At 37.4% G+C, this 15,604-nt stretch overlaps 3 protein-coding genes across 5 annotated transcripts; 1 reads left to right on the top strand and 2 right to left on the bottom strand.

Annotated features, from left to right (window-relative positions):
- The first annotated feature begins 1,434 nt into the window (after positions 1 to 1,434).
- LOC120281310 (uncharacterized mitochondrial protein AtMg00810-like) lies at positions 1,435 to 2,461 on the top strand. Its single transcript, XM_039288166.1, has 2 exons — positions 1,435 to 2,244; positions 2,408 to 2,461. Exons 1-2 carry the CDS (start codon positions 1,435 to 1,437, stop codon positions 2,459 to 2,461), a joined length of 864 nt encoding a protein of 287 aa, XP_039144100.1.
- A 275-nt stretch (positions 2,462 to 2,736) lies between these two features.
- Positions 2,737 to 4,380, bottom strand: LOC120280401 (26.5 kDa heat shock protein, mitochondrial-like). Its single transcript, XM_039287248.1, has 3 exons — positions 4,101 to 4,380; positions 3,281 to 3,983; positions 2,737 to 3,084 (listed from the first exon to the last, which is right to left on the bottom strand). The coding sequence occupies exons 2-3, from the start codon at positions 3,621 to 3,623 to the stop codon at positions 2,798 to 2,800; spliced, it is 630 nt and encodes a 209-aa protein (XP_039143182.1). The 5' UTR covers positions 3,624 to 3,983; positions 4,101 to 4,380; the 3' UTR covers positions 2,737 to 2,797.
- Positions 4,381 to 4,539: 159 nt separating this feature from the next.
- On the bottom strand, positions 4,540 to 8,693 carry LOC120280402. Of its 3 annotated transcripts, none has more exons than XM_039287249.1 (5): positions 8,420 to 8,693; positions 7,589 to 7,844; positions 6,047 to 6,134; positions 4,812 to 4,878; positions 4,540 to 4,718 (listed from the first exon to the last, which is right to left on the bottom strand). In XM_039287249.1, the coding sequence occupies exons 1-5, from the start codon at positions 8,477 to 8,479 to the stop codon at positions 4,665 to 4,667; spliced, it is 525 nt and encodes a 174-aa protein (XP_039143183.1). In that variant the 5' UTR covers positions 8,480 to 8,693; the 3' UTR covers positions 4,540 to 4,664. The 3 variants fall into 3 exon arrangements, with proteins under 3 accessions (XP_039143183.1, XP_039143184.1, XP_039143185.1); XM_039287250.1 differs by having other exon boundaries at positions 7,589 to 7,839; positions 8,424 to 8,693; XM_039287251.1 differs by lacking the exons at positions 4,540 to 4,718; positions 4,812 to 4,878; positions 6,047 to 6,134 and adding an exon at positions 7,032 to 7,358.
- Positions 8,694 to 15,604: the final 6,911 nt, after the last annotated feature.

Here is a 15,604-nt window from a genome sequence, read left to right as displayed (position 1 = left end):
ACATATTTTAAACAATTTCTGGCTTTGGTTGAAAGACGAGTCAATTATAAACCGAAAGTCCTCGTAACGGATAGAGGAGGGAATTTCTATTAAAGGAGTTCGATAATTTTTGTCTGACAACTGGTATTAAACATGAGTTAACTGTACCTTATTCACCTCAACAGAATGGAGTGGCTGAGAGAAAGAATAGAACACTAATTGAGAAGGCTAGGAGTATGATGAAAGCCAGGAATTTGCCATTGAGATTCAGCGAGGCGAGTCAAAACAATGACTTATCTATCCAACATTTCTCCCACACATGCGGTTCGACAAAAAGACACCTCATGAAGTGTGGTTTGGGGTTAAACCGAAGGTGCATCATTTAAAAGTGTTTGGTTGTGTGGCTTATACTCGATTAGCTGCACAGAAATTGCAAAAACTAGATGATAGAGCACAGAAAGGTATTTTTATTGGATATTGTTTAAATGCCAAAGCTTATCGAATTTTTATTCCAAGTACAAGTAAAGTGATAATAAGTAGGGATGTATATTTTGCTAAAGATGACAGTTGGCAGTGGGTAGTAAATGAAGATGTGGCAACTCAAGTGGTGTTCAGAAATTCAAGGGTACAGAATTCAGCATCTATTGAAGAAGCGGATGGTGTACAACCTTATATATCTTTTATTGGTATTGATAATATGCCAAGACGGGATCATGATGGAAGTACTTCTTCAACAGGTTTATGGGCTATTCAAGAAAGAGATGCAAGTGTAGATGAATCTCCAATTCAAAGAGTAAGGTCATTAAGAGACATATATGAAAGTTGCAGTTTTGCCTTGACTGTGTCGGATCCGACAACTTATGAAGAAGCAGAGAACTCAAAACATTGGCAGAAGGCAATGGCTGATGAAATTGATTCAATTAAGAGGAATGGAACATGGCAATTAGTTGAACAACCACCTGAAAAGAAAGTGATTGGAGTTAAATGGATTTATAAAACTAAATACAAGGCTAATGGAGCTCTTGATAAATACAAAGCAAGGTTGGTTGCTAGAGGCTATGTGCAAGAATATGGAATTGATTATGAAGAAGTTTTTTTTCCCGTCACAAGATTAGATACAGTGAGAATGTTTTTATCTATTGCTGCATATAGACAATGGCCAGTTTTCCAATTGGATGTAAAAATCGCTTTTCTTAATGGAAATATTGCGGAAGAAGTTTATGTTTCCCAACCAAGGGATTTGAGATTCGAGCAAAGAGAAGATGGTGTATAAATTGATCAAAGCCTTGTATGGTTTAAAACAAGCTCCGAGAGCGTGGTACGAAAAATTAGATTCTTGGTTTCAATCGCGGAATTTTTCGGGAGGAGTCGAGACGAGAACACATCTTATATAAAAAGATTGAAACCAATGGTGGAATCTTGCTTGTATGTGTTTATGTAGATGATTTGATTTATATGGGATCATCTCTGAAGATTGTTGAACAATTCAAGCAGGAGATGGAAAATATGTTTGAAATGAATGATTTGGGGCTCATGAAGTATTTTTTGGGGTTTGAAATCAAGCAAGATGTGTATGGTATTCATTTATCTCAAAAGAAATATGCAGAAGAGTTATTAAAGATATACAAGATGCGAGGATGTAAAGCATTGTCTATCCCTATAAGTGCAAGTACAAAACAACAGTTATTTGAACAATCTGAAGAAGCAAATGCAACATATTACAGATGTTTGATTGGTAAACTTCTTTACTTAACTCACTCAAGACCTGATTTAATGCCTGTTGTAAGCTTGTTGTCAAGATTTATGGCTTGTCCTACTAAAATTCAGTTTGCAGCTGCTAGAAATGTTCTCAGATATGTTGCAGGGACTTTGGATTTTGGCATTCAGTATTATAGAAGTTCAAAATTTGTTTTAGAGGGGTTTTCAGACAGTGACTGGTGTGGTGATTTGAGAGATAGAAAAAGTACTTCGGGATTTGTTTTTAATTTGGGTTCTGGGGCAGTATGTTGGGCATCAAAGAAGCAAGATGTAGTAGCTCTATCTAGTACAGAAACTGAATATATAGCTTTGTGTGGAGCTTGTTGTCATGGTGTTTGGATGAAGAAAATTTTGACAGATTTTGGTATTCAAGTTGAAGATGCTTTTCCTATATTGTGTGATAACAAATTTTGTATCTTAATTGCCAAAAATCCTGCTCTTCATGGTAGATCTAAACACATTGATGTGAAGTTTCATTACATCAGAGAATTAGTCAATAACAAATTGGTGAGTTTACATTATTGCAATTCTATTGATCAACAAGCTGATTTGTTTACCAAATGTATAAGTGTTCAACAGTTCTATAAATTCAGAGAATGTTTAGGTCTTTGTAGCCTTCAATCAAGGGGAAGTTTGTTGTCTGATTGAAGGTTATGCAATGTAACTGAAGATGGAGTTGAAGCTTAGTGTGGTTATTCTGTTGATGTATCAATGTGATTACTGAAGTTTGGTTTGAAATATTGTTTTGTTCGTTGCTGGAGTGAATGAGAGGATGAAAATTAATCAAGGGCTAGGATAGCATCATCTAAAGCATTTGTTTAAGTTCGAGGCGTTGGAGAGATATCATAATGGTTAAGTTAAGGGTAATTTTGTCTTTTCAGTATTTGTTTCTTTTCTGTTAATTATATATATGTTTGTAAGAGAGGACTGAATGGATAAGAAAAACTATGACGAATGTTCTAGTTCTTTTATGCTTACTGTTTGTGTTTTCTCTGAGTGTGTTTTCTCAACTTATATCAGATTGATTACTGAACTTTCTGGTTTTAACATTCTCTGTGATTTAACATCTATACCTGCTGCCGTGCCAGTACCCATCCTCCTCCTCCTCATCATAATCATCATGATCAGACTCATCTCCCTCTTCCTCCTGGTGTTCACCTGAGTTTGTCAAGAAGCCCTTGTCAATGGTGATCTTCAGGTCTTCCTTGGAGAATCCGGGGACCTCATATTGCAATTTGTAGCGTTTGTCGTCCTCCTTGAGCCGGCCCAATATGCGAGACGGCACCAGGTTCTGGAAAAGCTGGTTCAGGTTCCCTGACATGTGTTCCAGAACATTTCCAAATCTCCCTAGATATATATATATATATATTATATATTAATTTAAATTCATCCACAATTGTGCATGCATGCATTAGAAATAGAATGCGCACGCACACACACATATAACAAATATAAATTTTACTTCATCCCAACTCCCAAGCATGCATGATGCGTCAAGAGTGTTAAACAGGAATTAAAAAATAATAATAATGAAAATAATTACCACGGTTGTTGAAAGAAAAGGGAACAAGATCCCAAGGGTTACTCCATAGCAGGCTACGTCGACTCTGTCCACGACCCCCACCATGTCGAGTTGGAGTATTGGAAGTCTTCACCGAAATCTCTCCTGCACGGTGGTCTGCCCGGTCACTGTCAGTTGAGTAGTATGCCAAATAAGAAGGTGAACAATTATATGTGATGGAACGGGCATCGTCTGTTAATGACAGTGATCTCTTCTCGCCAGCAGTGTTACTGCTTCCCATGTATGCATTGTAAAACGATCCACCATGAAGGAGAGAACTCCTCCTAATACTACTTCTCCTGCACAAACGAGCCACCAGAGCCATATATATGGTAATGTATATATATATATATATATATATATATATATATATATATATATTAACCCTGCAAGGATACTAAAAGCTTATGATCAAATCCACTTCTGCTGTTGCTACTACTGCTAATGGTAAGGTAGTTGGGTATGTTGGCGAAGATATCTTGATGACTTGATATAGGAATGAGAAGTATGATCAGAAAAGAAGAGAAGGCAAGCGAAGGTCACGGAACGGAAGATAAAAGAAGGGTCCATGAGCTTCTGGCAAGTGCCATTTATTGGACACCTCATCCTTTATTTATTTATTTATTTATTTTTTGCAAGTAGAGTGTTCTCGAGGAAAGGTAGCTGATGCTACCACCATCTTCTCCTGCAAACAACGGGGCACACCATTAATTTTCGACCATGTTCTGTTATTAACTTGTTTTTTTTTTTTGGAAAAGAGAAGCGGGACAAACCCACTAAAGACCCAGAGACATGCACAAACCTCGGTGAAACAAGTGGGAACAGGACCGCACTCACATGGACACTGGAACCACCCGTACACAATCACTATTCACAACTCCCAGAAATGTACCATCAGTCGATAATCGAACTCTCACCACTCGGTGAGAGCTCTATCGGCGACCCGTGTACCAATAGACCCGAAGGACGTTGGCTTAACTTGCTTTTTGGGCTCTTCCATCCAATTAAATATTCGATCCTATTGTACCCAACAGCCTCCCTCCCAGTCTCCGGAGCCAGACATACTCCAAGGATGGAAAAAGCTTCAAAAGATAGCTGCCAGGCTATCCCCAGATTCGCAAGCAGTCAAGCCCATCGGGATAAATACTCCTACGCTTAAAGTGATGCTTCCCTTAAATTGGATATCGATTAGATTGACGCAATCACACTTTCAAAGCAATTTATAAATACTTGAGACACGGTTAAGGTTAAAGAGACCAAGTTGCCTCCCAATTGAGGAGGAAAAAAAAACACAATGTCTGAGAGACACACGTACAGATAGTATTCAGATATTATTAGATTCACAAACTCATTAATTTGAAGGCCCCTAGTCATACATGCCCTCCTGCTCCCACACGTCCACAAGGAAATCCACCATTTCCTGTTAGCGCGGAAAAGAATTAACTCATGAGTGCTTACAATCAGATACAGCAATCAGCTTATATTCTTCACATAATTAAATGGATTATCTTACAGGGAGAGGGATATGCTGTGGAAATGGCTTATTGGTGCTCAGCATGCTATCATACGTAGCATTCCAGCTGCAACAGTGAAGTATTAGTGAACAAATTAAGCGCCCAGTAAACTGGATTGAATAATGATGCAAATATACAGGAGTTACAGGCAAACATGTAAATTAAAAGACATGGCATTCGTTATGTGATGGGCATTCAACAGAGGTCACAATCCAATAAGATGATTTTTCAAGCAATTTTGATGTTCTATCATTAATATAAGGAAACAAGTTCAACAGATTTTCCATAAACCAACATCCTTTGATCTAGTACAATACTGCTATTTGATAGACTTCATAAGGGCACCTCAATGCATTTGAATTGATATTCATATCAAGCCTTTGAAAGTGCAACATATCTGAATAGCTTTTGACTATTGTCCACGGACACTTGTATCCAATGGTCATTAACAAGGGAGAGTCATCAGGAATATATTGATTTCAACAACACTTAAATTATAAGAGTTACATTTTACATGTGTTGAATTCTCAGTGCAGCATGCATCATGCATCATAATTCTTAATTTTTCAATTTATATGCACATCATGACATAAACTTCAGATTCCACAAGTTCCACTAAAGTCAAATCCATCAGAATTCCATCAAGCTAAATCCTTCAAAATTAATACTAAATTCATGATAATGGCCACACTTTATAGAAAGCCTAGTCTAATAATCTCTAAACCACATAAAACTGCTCAGAAAATAAAACACCAACAAAGTGTCACAATGACACGAACAAGACATTAGATCTCTAGATGAAGTAGGAATAAAGAAGATAATCTTAACCAGGAAAAGGCAAATTATAATTCACAATAAACAAACAAAATCAATACCTAAAATTGGTAGTAAAAAGAAATTGATTTTGCTAGCTAGTAAATAGTGGTTATAAATGAGCTTGCCTTTAACATATACACTGGATGTTGAAAAACAAAATGTGAATGTCAGATCTCCCATTGGCCTAAAAACTACAGAAGCAGGGCCACACTAGAAAATTAACAATAATCATCCACATTTTACTGAATATCATTTTTATTTTCTGTGGATGTCAATTTGATATGAGTATATAGTACTTATGCAGCCAACTTAATGCCCTGCACATAAATTAGTAACTCTAGCAATAAAACAGTCATCAGACTTCTTTAGATTGCACATAAGAATTCCAGCATAAAACAAAATAAATGTGTGGTCATACCCTAAACCGCTCTCTTTTACTTGTGGCTGGTTTTCAGGCTTTTTACTCCCAATCCATTGTTGTCGGATCTGATTCCACAAAAGCAAACCTGAAAAGATAAACAGTTCAAATATTTTAGAAGTACAGTAGTAACATATTAACCAATACAGCTCTCTCTCTCATGTTCATCCTGCAGGATGTGAACATATTCACATTGAATCGAGCCTGGAGACTGAGTTGAAGGCACTGGTTATTGCTATGCAGAATGCTAATACAAGGAGGTTCAACGCACAGAAAATCTTTATTTGTTATTTGGACCTATTGAATCTAATTGAAGGAGCGAATTGCAACTGTGCTTGGCGGTTGGCGGGTTTGATATTGGACCTTGGAATTTCATCAGCTTCTCAGTGCTGCAGGTGGTCCTGGAGTGTGCTTGGTGCCCCGTAATTGGAACTCAGTGGCCTCATCGCTCACGGGTCATGGAGTTCTCATTACTCCTGTTTCCTTGTTTCATCAGGGGTTGGTAAAACCCAGATAGCTCGTGAAAAACCTAGAAAGGGCTGGTTTGTGTCTAATGTTTGTCTAATGGTTGTTTTGGTTCTTGGTACCAGGGTTCCTTTTGGACTCTATGTTGACTTGTTTGGCCTTTCGTCTTTGTTCATTTGCTTTTGTTTTATTTTCTTTATTCTTTTTATTAATAAATAGCTCTTCGCTCCTTTACTTAAAAAAAAAAAATTCTATATATATATATATGGTAGAAACATCATTTGCAAACGTTCGTAGAACATTCACAAATTTCAAAAAGTAAGAGAGAAGAACAGGTGAGATGCTGATCTAACGGCCCCAAAGAATGTCCGGAGATTTCTACGGACGTCCCCAAAAGACAGGGCCTCATATATATATTCATTATAACACAACAGCAAATATCTTCTTATAACTGATTCAAACCAAGAACTTCAAATGCAAGACTAAACCATTTGTTGTAATTTTGAAATCAAAACCATAATTGGATCAAATTTAGACTGAATTTATGCCAGTGATGATGCTCCAAGTACAAATGAGCATTGACAGAGTGCACAAATTACAGTAAAGTTTTTGCAACTTCTCATCGCCATATTCTCAGAAACAAGCATGTTTCATATAATACAATTCATACAGCTGTTTAAATTATCCAGACATCTCTAGAAAGCCCAAGTATAACCTAAAGACATAATCTCATGTGCTTGAAACATGAGGATGCCTGCAAATTGACTTCTATGTGTTCCTCCTAAAAGGGTTGACATGAGAAGAGCACTTTCAGAGGCAATCAAAATGATCCCAAAGTCAGAGAGGCCTGGGAAGGAGGTTGCCAAAAACACAAGTAAGTCACATCGGATAAGATACCAGTTGCACAGCCGAAAAATTGTTAGCTATAAGATCAAAGAAGAAATAACATATCTTCTCATCATTCCAAGAATTAGCAGTTATTGACATTTTTGGATTTAGAAAGCATATGGTTCATAGGAAAGATTAGTCCCTAGCAATAAGGGTAATATGAGAAAAAAAGATGACTATGTGACTTACCGTGATTCACAAATTCTGGAGGGTTGTGGGAGCTTCCTGAGCCAAGATCCATAGTTTGTGTTGATGCACTGATTGAAGAGAGGCTCCTTTGTGACTGCACTCCATTATTTTCCATCTCAAAAGTGCTTGTACTCCAAAAATCCTCCGAAATAGAATGTTTCTTCACTGTTGGACCTTGAATGTGCAAACCCTTTGATGGCTCATCCGAGACATTATTGTTAGCACGCTTAGTAGAGCATCCAAGACAACCACTGCTCTGTTAGAAATCAGGATTGACCATATAAACAATTAGCATCCACTTTCTAACTTGATTTCATAATCAAAGAGACACAACCAGTAATGTAAGCCAACTAGGAAAGATATACCTTATTAGGGTTTGGTTTGGAACGAAGAATTAAAGATGAAATTTTTATTATTATTATTATTATGAAAAACGTAAGTAAATCCATCAAAATCACAAATTGAGGTCATAAAACAAGATAAAGAAACCTAGGGCAGGACTTCAACAATGCACTCCCAAGCGCAAATTGTCAAAATTTTCAGCATGATTCATGAAATTGAACTGAATCAACGGCACGGGACAGTGAGTTAAGGCTGAAATTCAGACTGTGCTCAGTCATAGAATGCAGAAACACTGAATAGCCGTTTGATAATAAACTATAGATACAAATCCCAATAATAAAACCGACAAACAAATAGACCGGCAGAGGAAACAACCAAATTCAGAGTTCATCGTTTCAATATTAAAAAAAAAAAAAAACTAGTTATTTTTGTTTCCCCTGCGCAAATAAAAAGTGAAAAAGGATGTAGAGATGAAGGAGGATGGCTGACCGACCCCATGCAGGCGAGGAGCTGGGTGATCCAAGTGCAGAGGAAAGGAGGAAGGAGCATCAACGAGTCAGGATCAATATACGTTGAAGCTCATCGGATGAAAAGCAATTGAATTGAAAAGAAGATCCAACAAAGGATGCATCGTCAGTCCAGCTCATCATCAAGCGTCCTTCGTCCTTCAACCTCAGCGCGGGCAGCGAACAAGGTGTCCCATTCTATTATATTCCAATGAATCTCCTCCTCCTCCTCCTAATCCTCTGGCTCTGTTCTACCTCTTTTTGCCGTGAATCACAAGGACTGCTTAAAAATAAATGAGTTATATTATTGTTAGGAGTGTATCATTGTAGTTGGTCGACAGCTTTTAATAAATTATTATTATTATTATTATATACAAAACAAAAGCATTAATTAATTAACATCATCATAATTCATACCGAATGAAGCGGAGGATACTGTTACACAACGCGTCTTGTGTGTCCTTTGACATGGGATGGATCTTATTAATATGAATGAGGCCTTCCTTGTCCGGCCCATTTCTTGCAACTCACCAAAAAGGGCCGCTACTCCTCTCAACAATTATTTTCTTGTTACTTTATTGCTATTATTATTTTTATTAGTGAAAATTGCCAAAAACACCCTGTAAGTTTGCTGATATTGCAAAAAAGCACCCGTTAGTTTTTAGACTCACAAAAGCCCCTTCCTTTTGAATACAATGATTTTTTAAACCCCCCAAACATCTAACATTGATTGATATAGTTAATTTGGAATTTTTTGGATGAAATTGTCCCTTGCGTGGGAAGTTGTGGCAAGTGTGATGAGGGTTTTGACTATAATGCCCTTAGGGTCTGATGAGTTTCTATTTAAAAAATGAAGCTTTCATTTAAAAATATGAGGTATGAGGTTACGTTTAAAAAAATGAGTTTCATGTTTAAAAAATGAGTTTTCTATTTAAAAAAATGAGTTTTTTGTTTTAAAAAATGAGTTTTCTATTTAAGAAATGAGTTTTCTGTTTAAAAAAATGAGGTCTCTGTTTAAGAAATGAGTTTTCTGTTTAAGGAATGAGGTTTTTTTTTAAAAAATGAGGTTTCTGTTTAAGAAATGAGTTTTTTGTGGTGTATTTATCACCCCAAAAAATCTCTTTATTGCGATTAGGGATGGGCAGGTGAGACAAAGCATGCGGCTCGCAATCAGCGATCAGCGTTGCATGAAAAAAATGGGATTTCGAACCCTAGAATTTTTGATCTCCACCTCGATCTAGATCTCGATATTGCGGAGAAAAAGGTGCGACCTTTCGATGCCTTCGCTCGACGACGAGGAGCATGCGGTCTTCCCAGAGGTCGGCGGCGAAGAAGATGAAAAGAGATGAGGTCGACGGCGGGGAAAGGCGATGAAGAGCGAAGGCGAAGGCGGCGAGATCGAACCCTCATCGGCGTTGCTTCCTCCCTCCGTTCCCATCGCGACTTAGGCGCCCATGGATCGAAACCCGGAATGATCTCTAACCCTAACCCTATTGCTATCCATGTTGCGGTCTCCGCGATCGAGAATGGTTCCGTTCGAGTTCGACCCGTCTTATCCGAGCGTCGCCATCGAAGACCTCACCACTCCGACCTCGAGGAGCGTCGCCCAGACCGGATCGCCACGCCGACAAAGATTTCTCCTTTAAGACCCCACGCAGCGAGGCCACGCCGAGATCGCTCGCCCGGATCTGGAGCACGGCACTCAGCGTTCAGCGAGATCGATGACGATGAGATACTCAATGTCCCTACTCAATGAGGGTTTTACTGTTTAAAAAAATGAGGTCTCTGTTTAAAAAATAAGCTCTCTGTTTAAGAAATGAGTTCTCTGTTTATATGCTTGTTTGTCTTTGTTTAACTATCGATGTTTATGTTTAATATATTGCGTTTACGTTTAAAAAAAGTGCTTAAATATCGTTGTTTCTATTTAAATATGTACGAGTGCAACCTTTCGATGCCTTCGCTCGACGACGAGGAGCATCGCGGTCTTCCCCGAGGTCGGCGACGAAGAAGATGAAAGAGATAAGGTCGACAACGGGGAAGGCGATGAAGGCGAAGGCGAAGACGGGCGAGATCGAACCCTCATCGGCGTCGCTTCCTCCCTCCGTTCTCGTCACCGACTTAGGCGCCCATGGATCCAAACCCGGAATGATCCCTAACCCTAACCCTATTGCTATCCATGTTGCGGTCTCCGCGATCGAGAATGGTTCCGTTCGAGTTCGACCCGTCTTATCCAGGCGTCGCCACCGAAGACCTCACCACTCGACCTCAGGAACATCGCCAGACCGGATCGCCAACGCCGACAAAAGATTTCTCCTTTAAGACCCCACACGAGCGAGGCCACCTTCGAGATCGCTCGCCCGGGATCCGGAGCACGAGCACTCAAGCATTCAGCGAGATCGTGACGATGAGATACTCAATGTCCCTACTCGATGAGGGTTTCGTTTAAAAAAATGAGGTCTCTGTTTAAAAAATAAGCTCTCTGTTTAAGAAATGAGTTCTCTGTTTATATGCTTGTTTGTCTTTGTTTAACTATCGATGTTTCGCATTTTAATATATTGCGTTTACGTTTAAAAAAGTGCTTAAATATCGTTGTTTCTATTTAAATATGTACGAGTGCAACCTTTCGATGCCTTCGGCTCGACGACGAGGAACATGCGGTCTTCCCGAGGGTCGGCGACGAAGAAGATGAAAAGAGATGAGGTCGACGACGGGGAAGGCGATGAAGGCGAAGGCGAAGGCGGCGAGATCGAACCCTCATCGGCGCCGCTTCCTTCCTCCGTTCCCGTCAGCGACTTAGGCGCCCATGGATCGAAACCTCGGAATGATCCCTAACCCTAACTCTATTGCTATCCATGTTACGGTCTCCGCGATCGAGAATGGTTCCGTTCGAGTTCGACCCGTCTTATCCGAGCGTTGCCACGAAGACCTCACCACTCCGACCTCAGGAGCGTCGCCCGATCGGATCGCCAACGCCGATAAAGATTTCTCCTTTAAGACCCCACACGGCGAGGCCAGCCGAGATCGCTCGCCGGATCCGGAGCAGCGGCGCTCAAGCGTTCGCGCGAGATCGTGACGATGAGATACTCAATGTCCCTACTCAGATGAGGGTTTCTGTTTAAAAAATGAGGGTCTCTGTTTAAAAAAATAAGCTCTCGTTTAAGAAATGAGTTCTCTGTTTATATGCTTGTTTGTCTTTGTTTAACTATCGATGTTTTACGTTTAATATATTGCGTTTACGTTTAAAAAAGTGCTTAAATATCGTTGTTTCTATTTAAATATGTACGAGTGGCCAAGATTAATTGGTTTTTATATCCAGGATTAATTTATCACGTAAATATTTGTTTTTCTGTTTAAATATTAATGTTTTAGTTTAAAAAATGAGTTTTATGTTTAAAAAAAAAGAGGTTTCTGTTTAAGAAATGAGTTTTCTGTTTAAGAAATGAGTTTTTTGTTTAAGAAATGAACTCTCTGTTTAAGAAATAAGTTCTCTGTTTAAAAAAATGAGCTCTATGTTTAAGAAATGAGTACATGCAAAAAAGAATGAAAAAAATGTATGCAAAAAGGTTTAAGGGCAATGATGGAATTTCATAATGCAGGGGGTAAAAAGGAAGTGAAACAATAAAGGAAGGGTTGTCTGAGGTATGCAAAACTCACAGGGGCTGTTTGGGAAGTTTTGAAATTATCGAAGGGTAAACAGTAATTTTCCCTTTTTATTATTATTATTATTATTTTTTAATAAAACTGGAACATCTTGTACTTGTATAGTTTTTGAGAGTGATGCAGTGCAAGACTGAAATATATGATAAATGTTTCATGGAGGGAGAGGAACAGTCCCACACGTTGCGAACGACCGATAGAAAGAACATGGCACTCTTTAAATCAAATCAAATTTCTTCATAATTTGACAATGTCACACCACCTTGTAGTTATCTTCATTGTCTTTGATATTCATTGGCAGAAGATTTTTTATTTTTTATTTATAAAGACAACAAATACTGTTTCACTAAAGAATTGTAAAAATAACAAAAACAGTTGCTATCTACACCAATTATAATAGTTTATTAATTATGTAAAAATTTATTAACACGGTAACATCATGTGAGACGATAAAAATTATATCTCGTACACACTCATAAAATTTTTATGAATTAAAATGAGCTAATCAATTTTGTACCATATAATTATGGAGAAAAAATATATAATTTTTTTTTCTTAATGAACGTAATTTATCCACTTTTTCAATATATATATATATAATTAGAAACATGGCATAACCTAGTGGTATCTTATTTTTCTCGTGTTTGAAAGGTCAAAAAGATGTTTGTTACCAATTTGCCAATATATATATAACAATCTCCTATATAAATTATTAGATCATTTAAATAATATCATAAATAATATATAAATTAAAAACAGTGATAGATAATACCATTATACTATATCGGGGTTTTAATTACAAAACTTGCATCTTACCATCACTGTTTTTGTGATAATGTTATTGGGCTATTAGTGGCGTGTCTTCTCCTAGATTTCTAATAAAGCTCGTTTTGATTTCTTAATTTCAATTTTATCAAGGGATTAATAATTCTTCATCATCTGTCTTGGAGATGACATTGATTGCTCGTTCTCACTAGAAAAAGAAAAAAGAAAAAGAAAAAATAAAAATAAAAAGAAAAGAGAGAGGCAAAAAAGAAAAAAGTATTTTTTTTTTTAAAAAAAAGAAAAAGAAAAAGTAAATGAAAACAAAGGAAAATATTCAAAAGAAGAGCTTGTTTGATTGATAGCGTTCCCTTTACACCAAATAATTGGCCATTCTGTGTCTCCAAGGGTGCTCGTGACTTTTGATGTCGGTAAAGACTATAATTAAAACTATGTCCAAAGAAAGCAAAATACAACTAAGAAAGGGAAATGAAAATTGTGAGTTTTTTATGAATAAAAAAATGAATCTAATCCTCAATAATTTACATAATGAGGCATGCTATCCAACATCAGAAAATTCTGCTTATACAACCCTTAATAAATTCAAGTTAGCAGCCACGGAAGACTTGAGGATAAAAAACAATAAAAGAAGATGAAATCATCAGTGATATTGTAACAACAGAGGACAAGTGAGGGAGGCACTAATAAAGGTATTTATCGGATATTAAAAGAACAAGATGAGTAATGAGGTGAGGTCGGGTTACCCCACCAATTATTATTATTTTATTTATTTATTTTTGTTTTTTTGAGTGCTATTTGTAGTTGGATATTAGGTACATAAGCCGAAACTAGAATTCTCATTTTATTTTTATTTGTTGGAGAGATTTTTTATGGAAATGGTCTGATCTTGGCTCAAAAAAAATTAGATTAATTGCATGGAAAAGGATCTGTCGACCCCGTAGTATGGGTGGCTGGGGTATTCTTGAATTACAGAAATTCAACAAAGCCTTACTTGGAAAATGGTGGTGGAAATTCATCACCACACCGAATTCTTACTGGTCCAACATCATCAGAGCCAACTATTTCAATTGTGATTCTCCCAGTATCTTGTATTCACAACCACCAAGAAATAAATCATTCTTCTGGGCAGGAATCAACGCCATTTTGCCCACATTCCATGCCTGCTTAATTAAGGCAGTTGGTAATGGTGAAAACACCTTATTCTGGTTTGATAGATGGCTGGAACGCCAATCCCACAACAATCGTTGGGCATCTCTTTTTCCTGGATTGTTTCAATCCTTGGATTACTGTAAAACAATTTATTTTCATGATTAATTCCCATGATAATCCTTTTCGAATAGCCACAACTGAAGATTATGACTTTTTATTAAATTTTTTACCGGATTGTGCAATTGAAACTGAAGACTCATACTCCTGGTCTTTAGATAAAAACGGAAATTTCTCCGTCAAATCTTTCTACAATTTCTTAATAGACGGAGGTCTCCGCTCCCAACTCTATTCCAATTTTTGAAAATCTAAATCTCCTAGCAAAATTACTTTATTCTGTTGGCTAGCCTGGGATAACAAGATTCTTACGCTTGAGAACTTATTCAAAAAAGGTTGCAATCCGTACGCCATTGACACATGCATACTTTGTCACAATAACTCCGAATCAGTAGACCACCTTTTGTTAAATTGTATCTTCTCTTCTCGTATTTGGTCCTTTTTCAAGTGTCTTTTTTATTCTGAAACCCTACCTTCCTCAGTCTCAAATATCTGGACCAACTGGATTCCCTCTTTGAATCCCTCCATTAGAAATCTCTGGGATCTTTGTACCAGAGCCATTTTCTGGATTATTTGGCTGGAACGCAACAATAGTATTTTTAATTATAGTTGTTCTACTATTACCTCTACCTTATACAAAACAGCTAACTTGGTTCTTACTTGGTTATCTGCAGACTCGGAGTCTCAACAGCAGGAAGCTTCAGAGGACATTCAAAAGATCAAGCGCTCCTTAAGCTTCCTGAGCTCCAGATCCACCGACTTCTCCAGCGAGCTGGCGTCCAGCCCAAGCCAGGAGTAATCCGTTACATCCGTTACTGGACAGGCCTGTGTCTTCAGATGGTTGACTTCGCCGGCTCCAAATTTTCTCTTTTATTGTGTGTTTTTTATGTTTCCTCTGCTCTCTGTTCTCCTCATCTCTGGTAAAGTTTACAGTTTTCTATCTTTCTAGTTTTTTTCTCGTTGCTACTTTTGTACCTTGTACTTCTATGTATTACTTTTTTTAATAAATTAGTGGTTTATCCACTTTATTCAAAAAAAAAAAAGAAGTGAAATAGGACATGGTTGTCGGATGATGAGACTATAGATGGAGGAAATTTTTTTATATATAAATTTGATAAATAAAAAAATAAATGACAAAAGGTATAAAAATGCTCAATTAATTTAATTGATTTTTTAAAGATAACCTTTCGAAGAAGAATGATAAATATTTTTCACATAAAATATTCATAAAAAATTCAAAAAATCAAATTATAATATAAGATATTCAAATCGTAACCTAATTACAGTTAATCTAACACATGGTTTCCCGTAGGCAACTTCACTACTCTCATTCTTGCTCAGTCAAGTTAAACAAAAAAAAAAAAAAGTCATCCCTTGGGAAGCACTGATGGAAACCTTGTTCATCAGCTCCTTTCTGCCGTCACCGGCCACCACCGACATTTCTAAAATCTTTTGACTCCAATAA

Source organism: Dioscorea cayenensis, chromosome 17 (assembly GCF_009730915.1).
Source record: "Dioscorea cayenensis subsp. rotundata cultivar TDr96_F1 chromosome 17, TDr96_F1_v2_PseudoChromosome.rev07_lg8_w22 25.fasta, whole genome shotgun sequence".
Taxonomy (NCBI): Eukaryota; Viridiplantae; Streptophyta; class Magnoliopsida; order Dioscoreales; family Dioscoreaceae; genus Dioscorea; species Dioscorea cayenensis.
The sequence above is the reverse complement of the archived record's forward strand: the minus strand, read 5'-3'. Positions and strand labels throughout refer to the sequence as shown.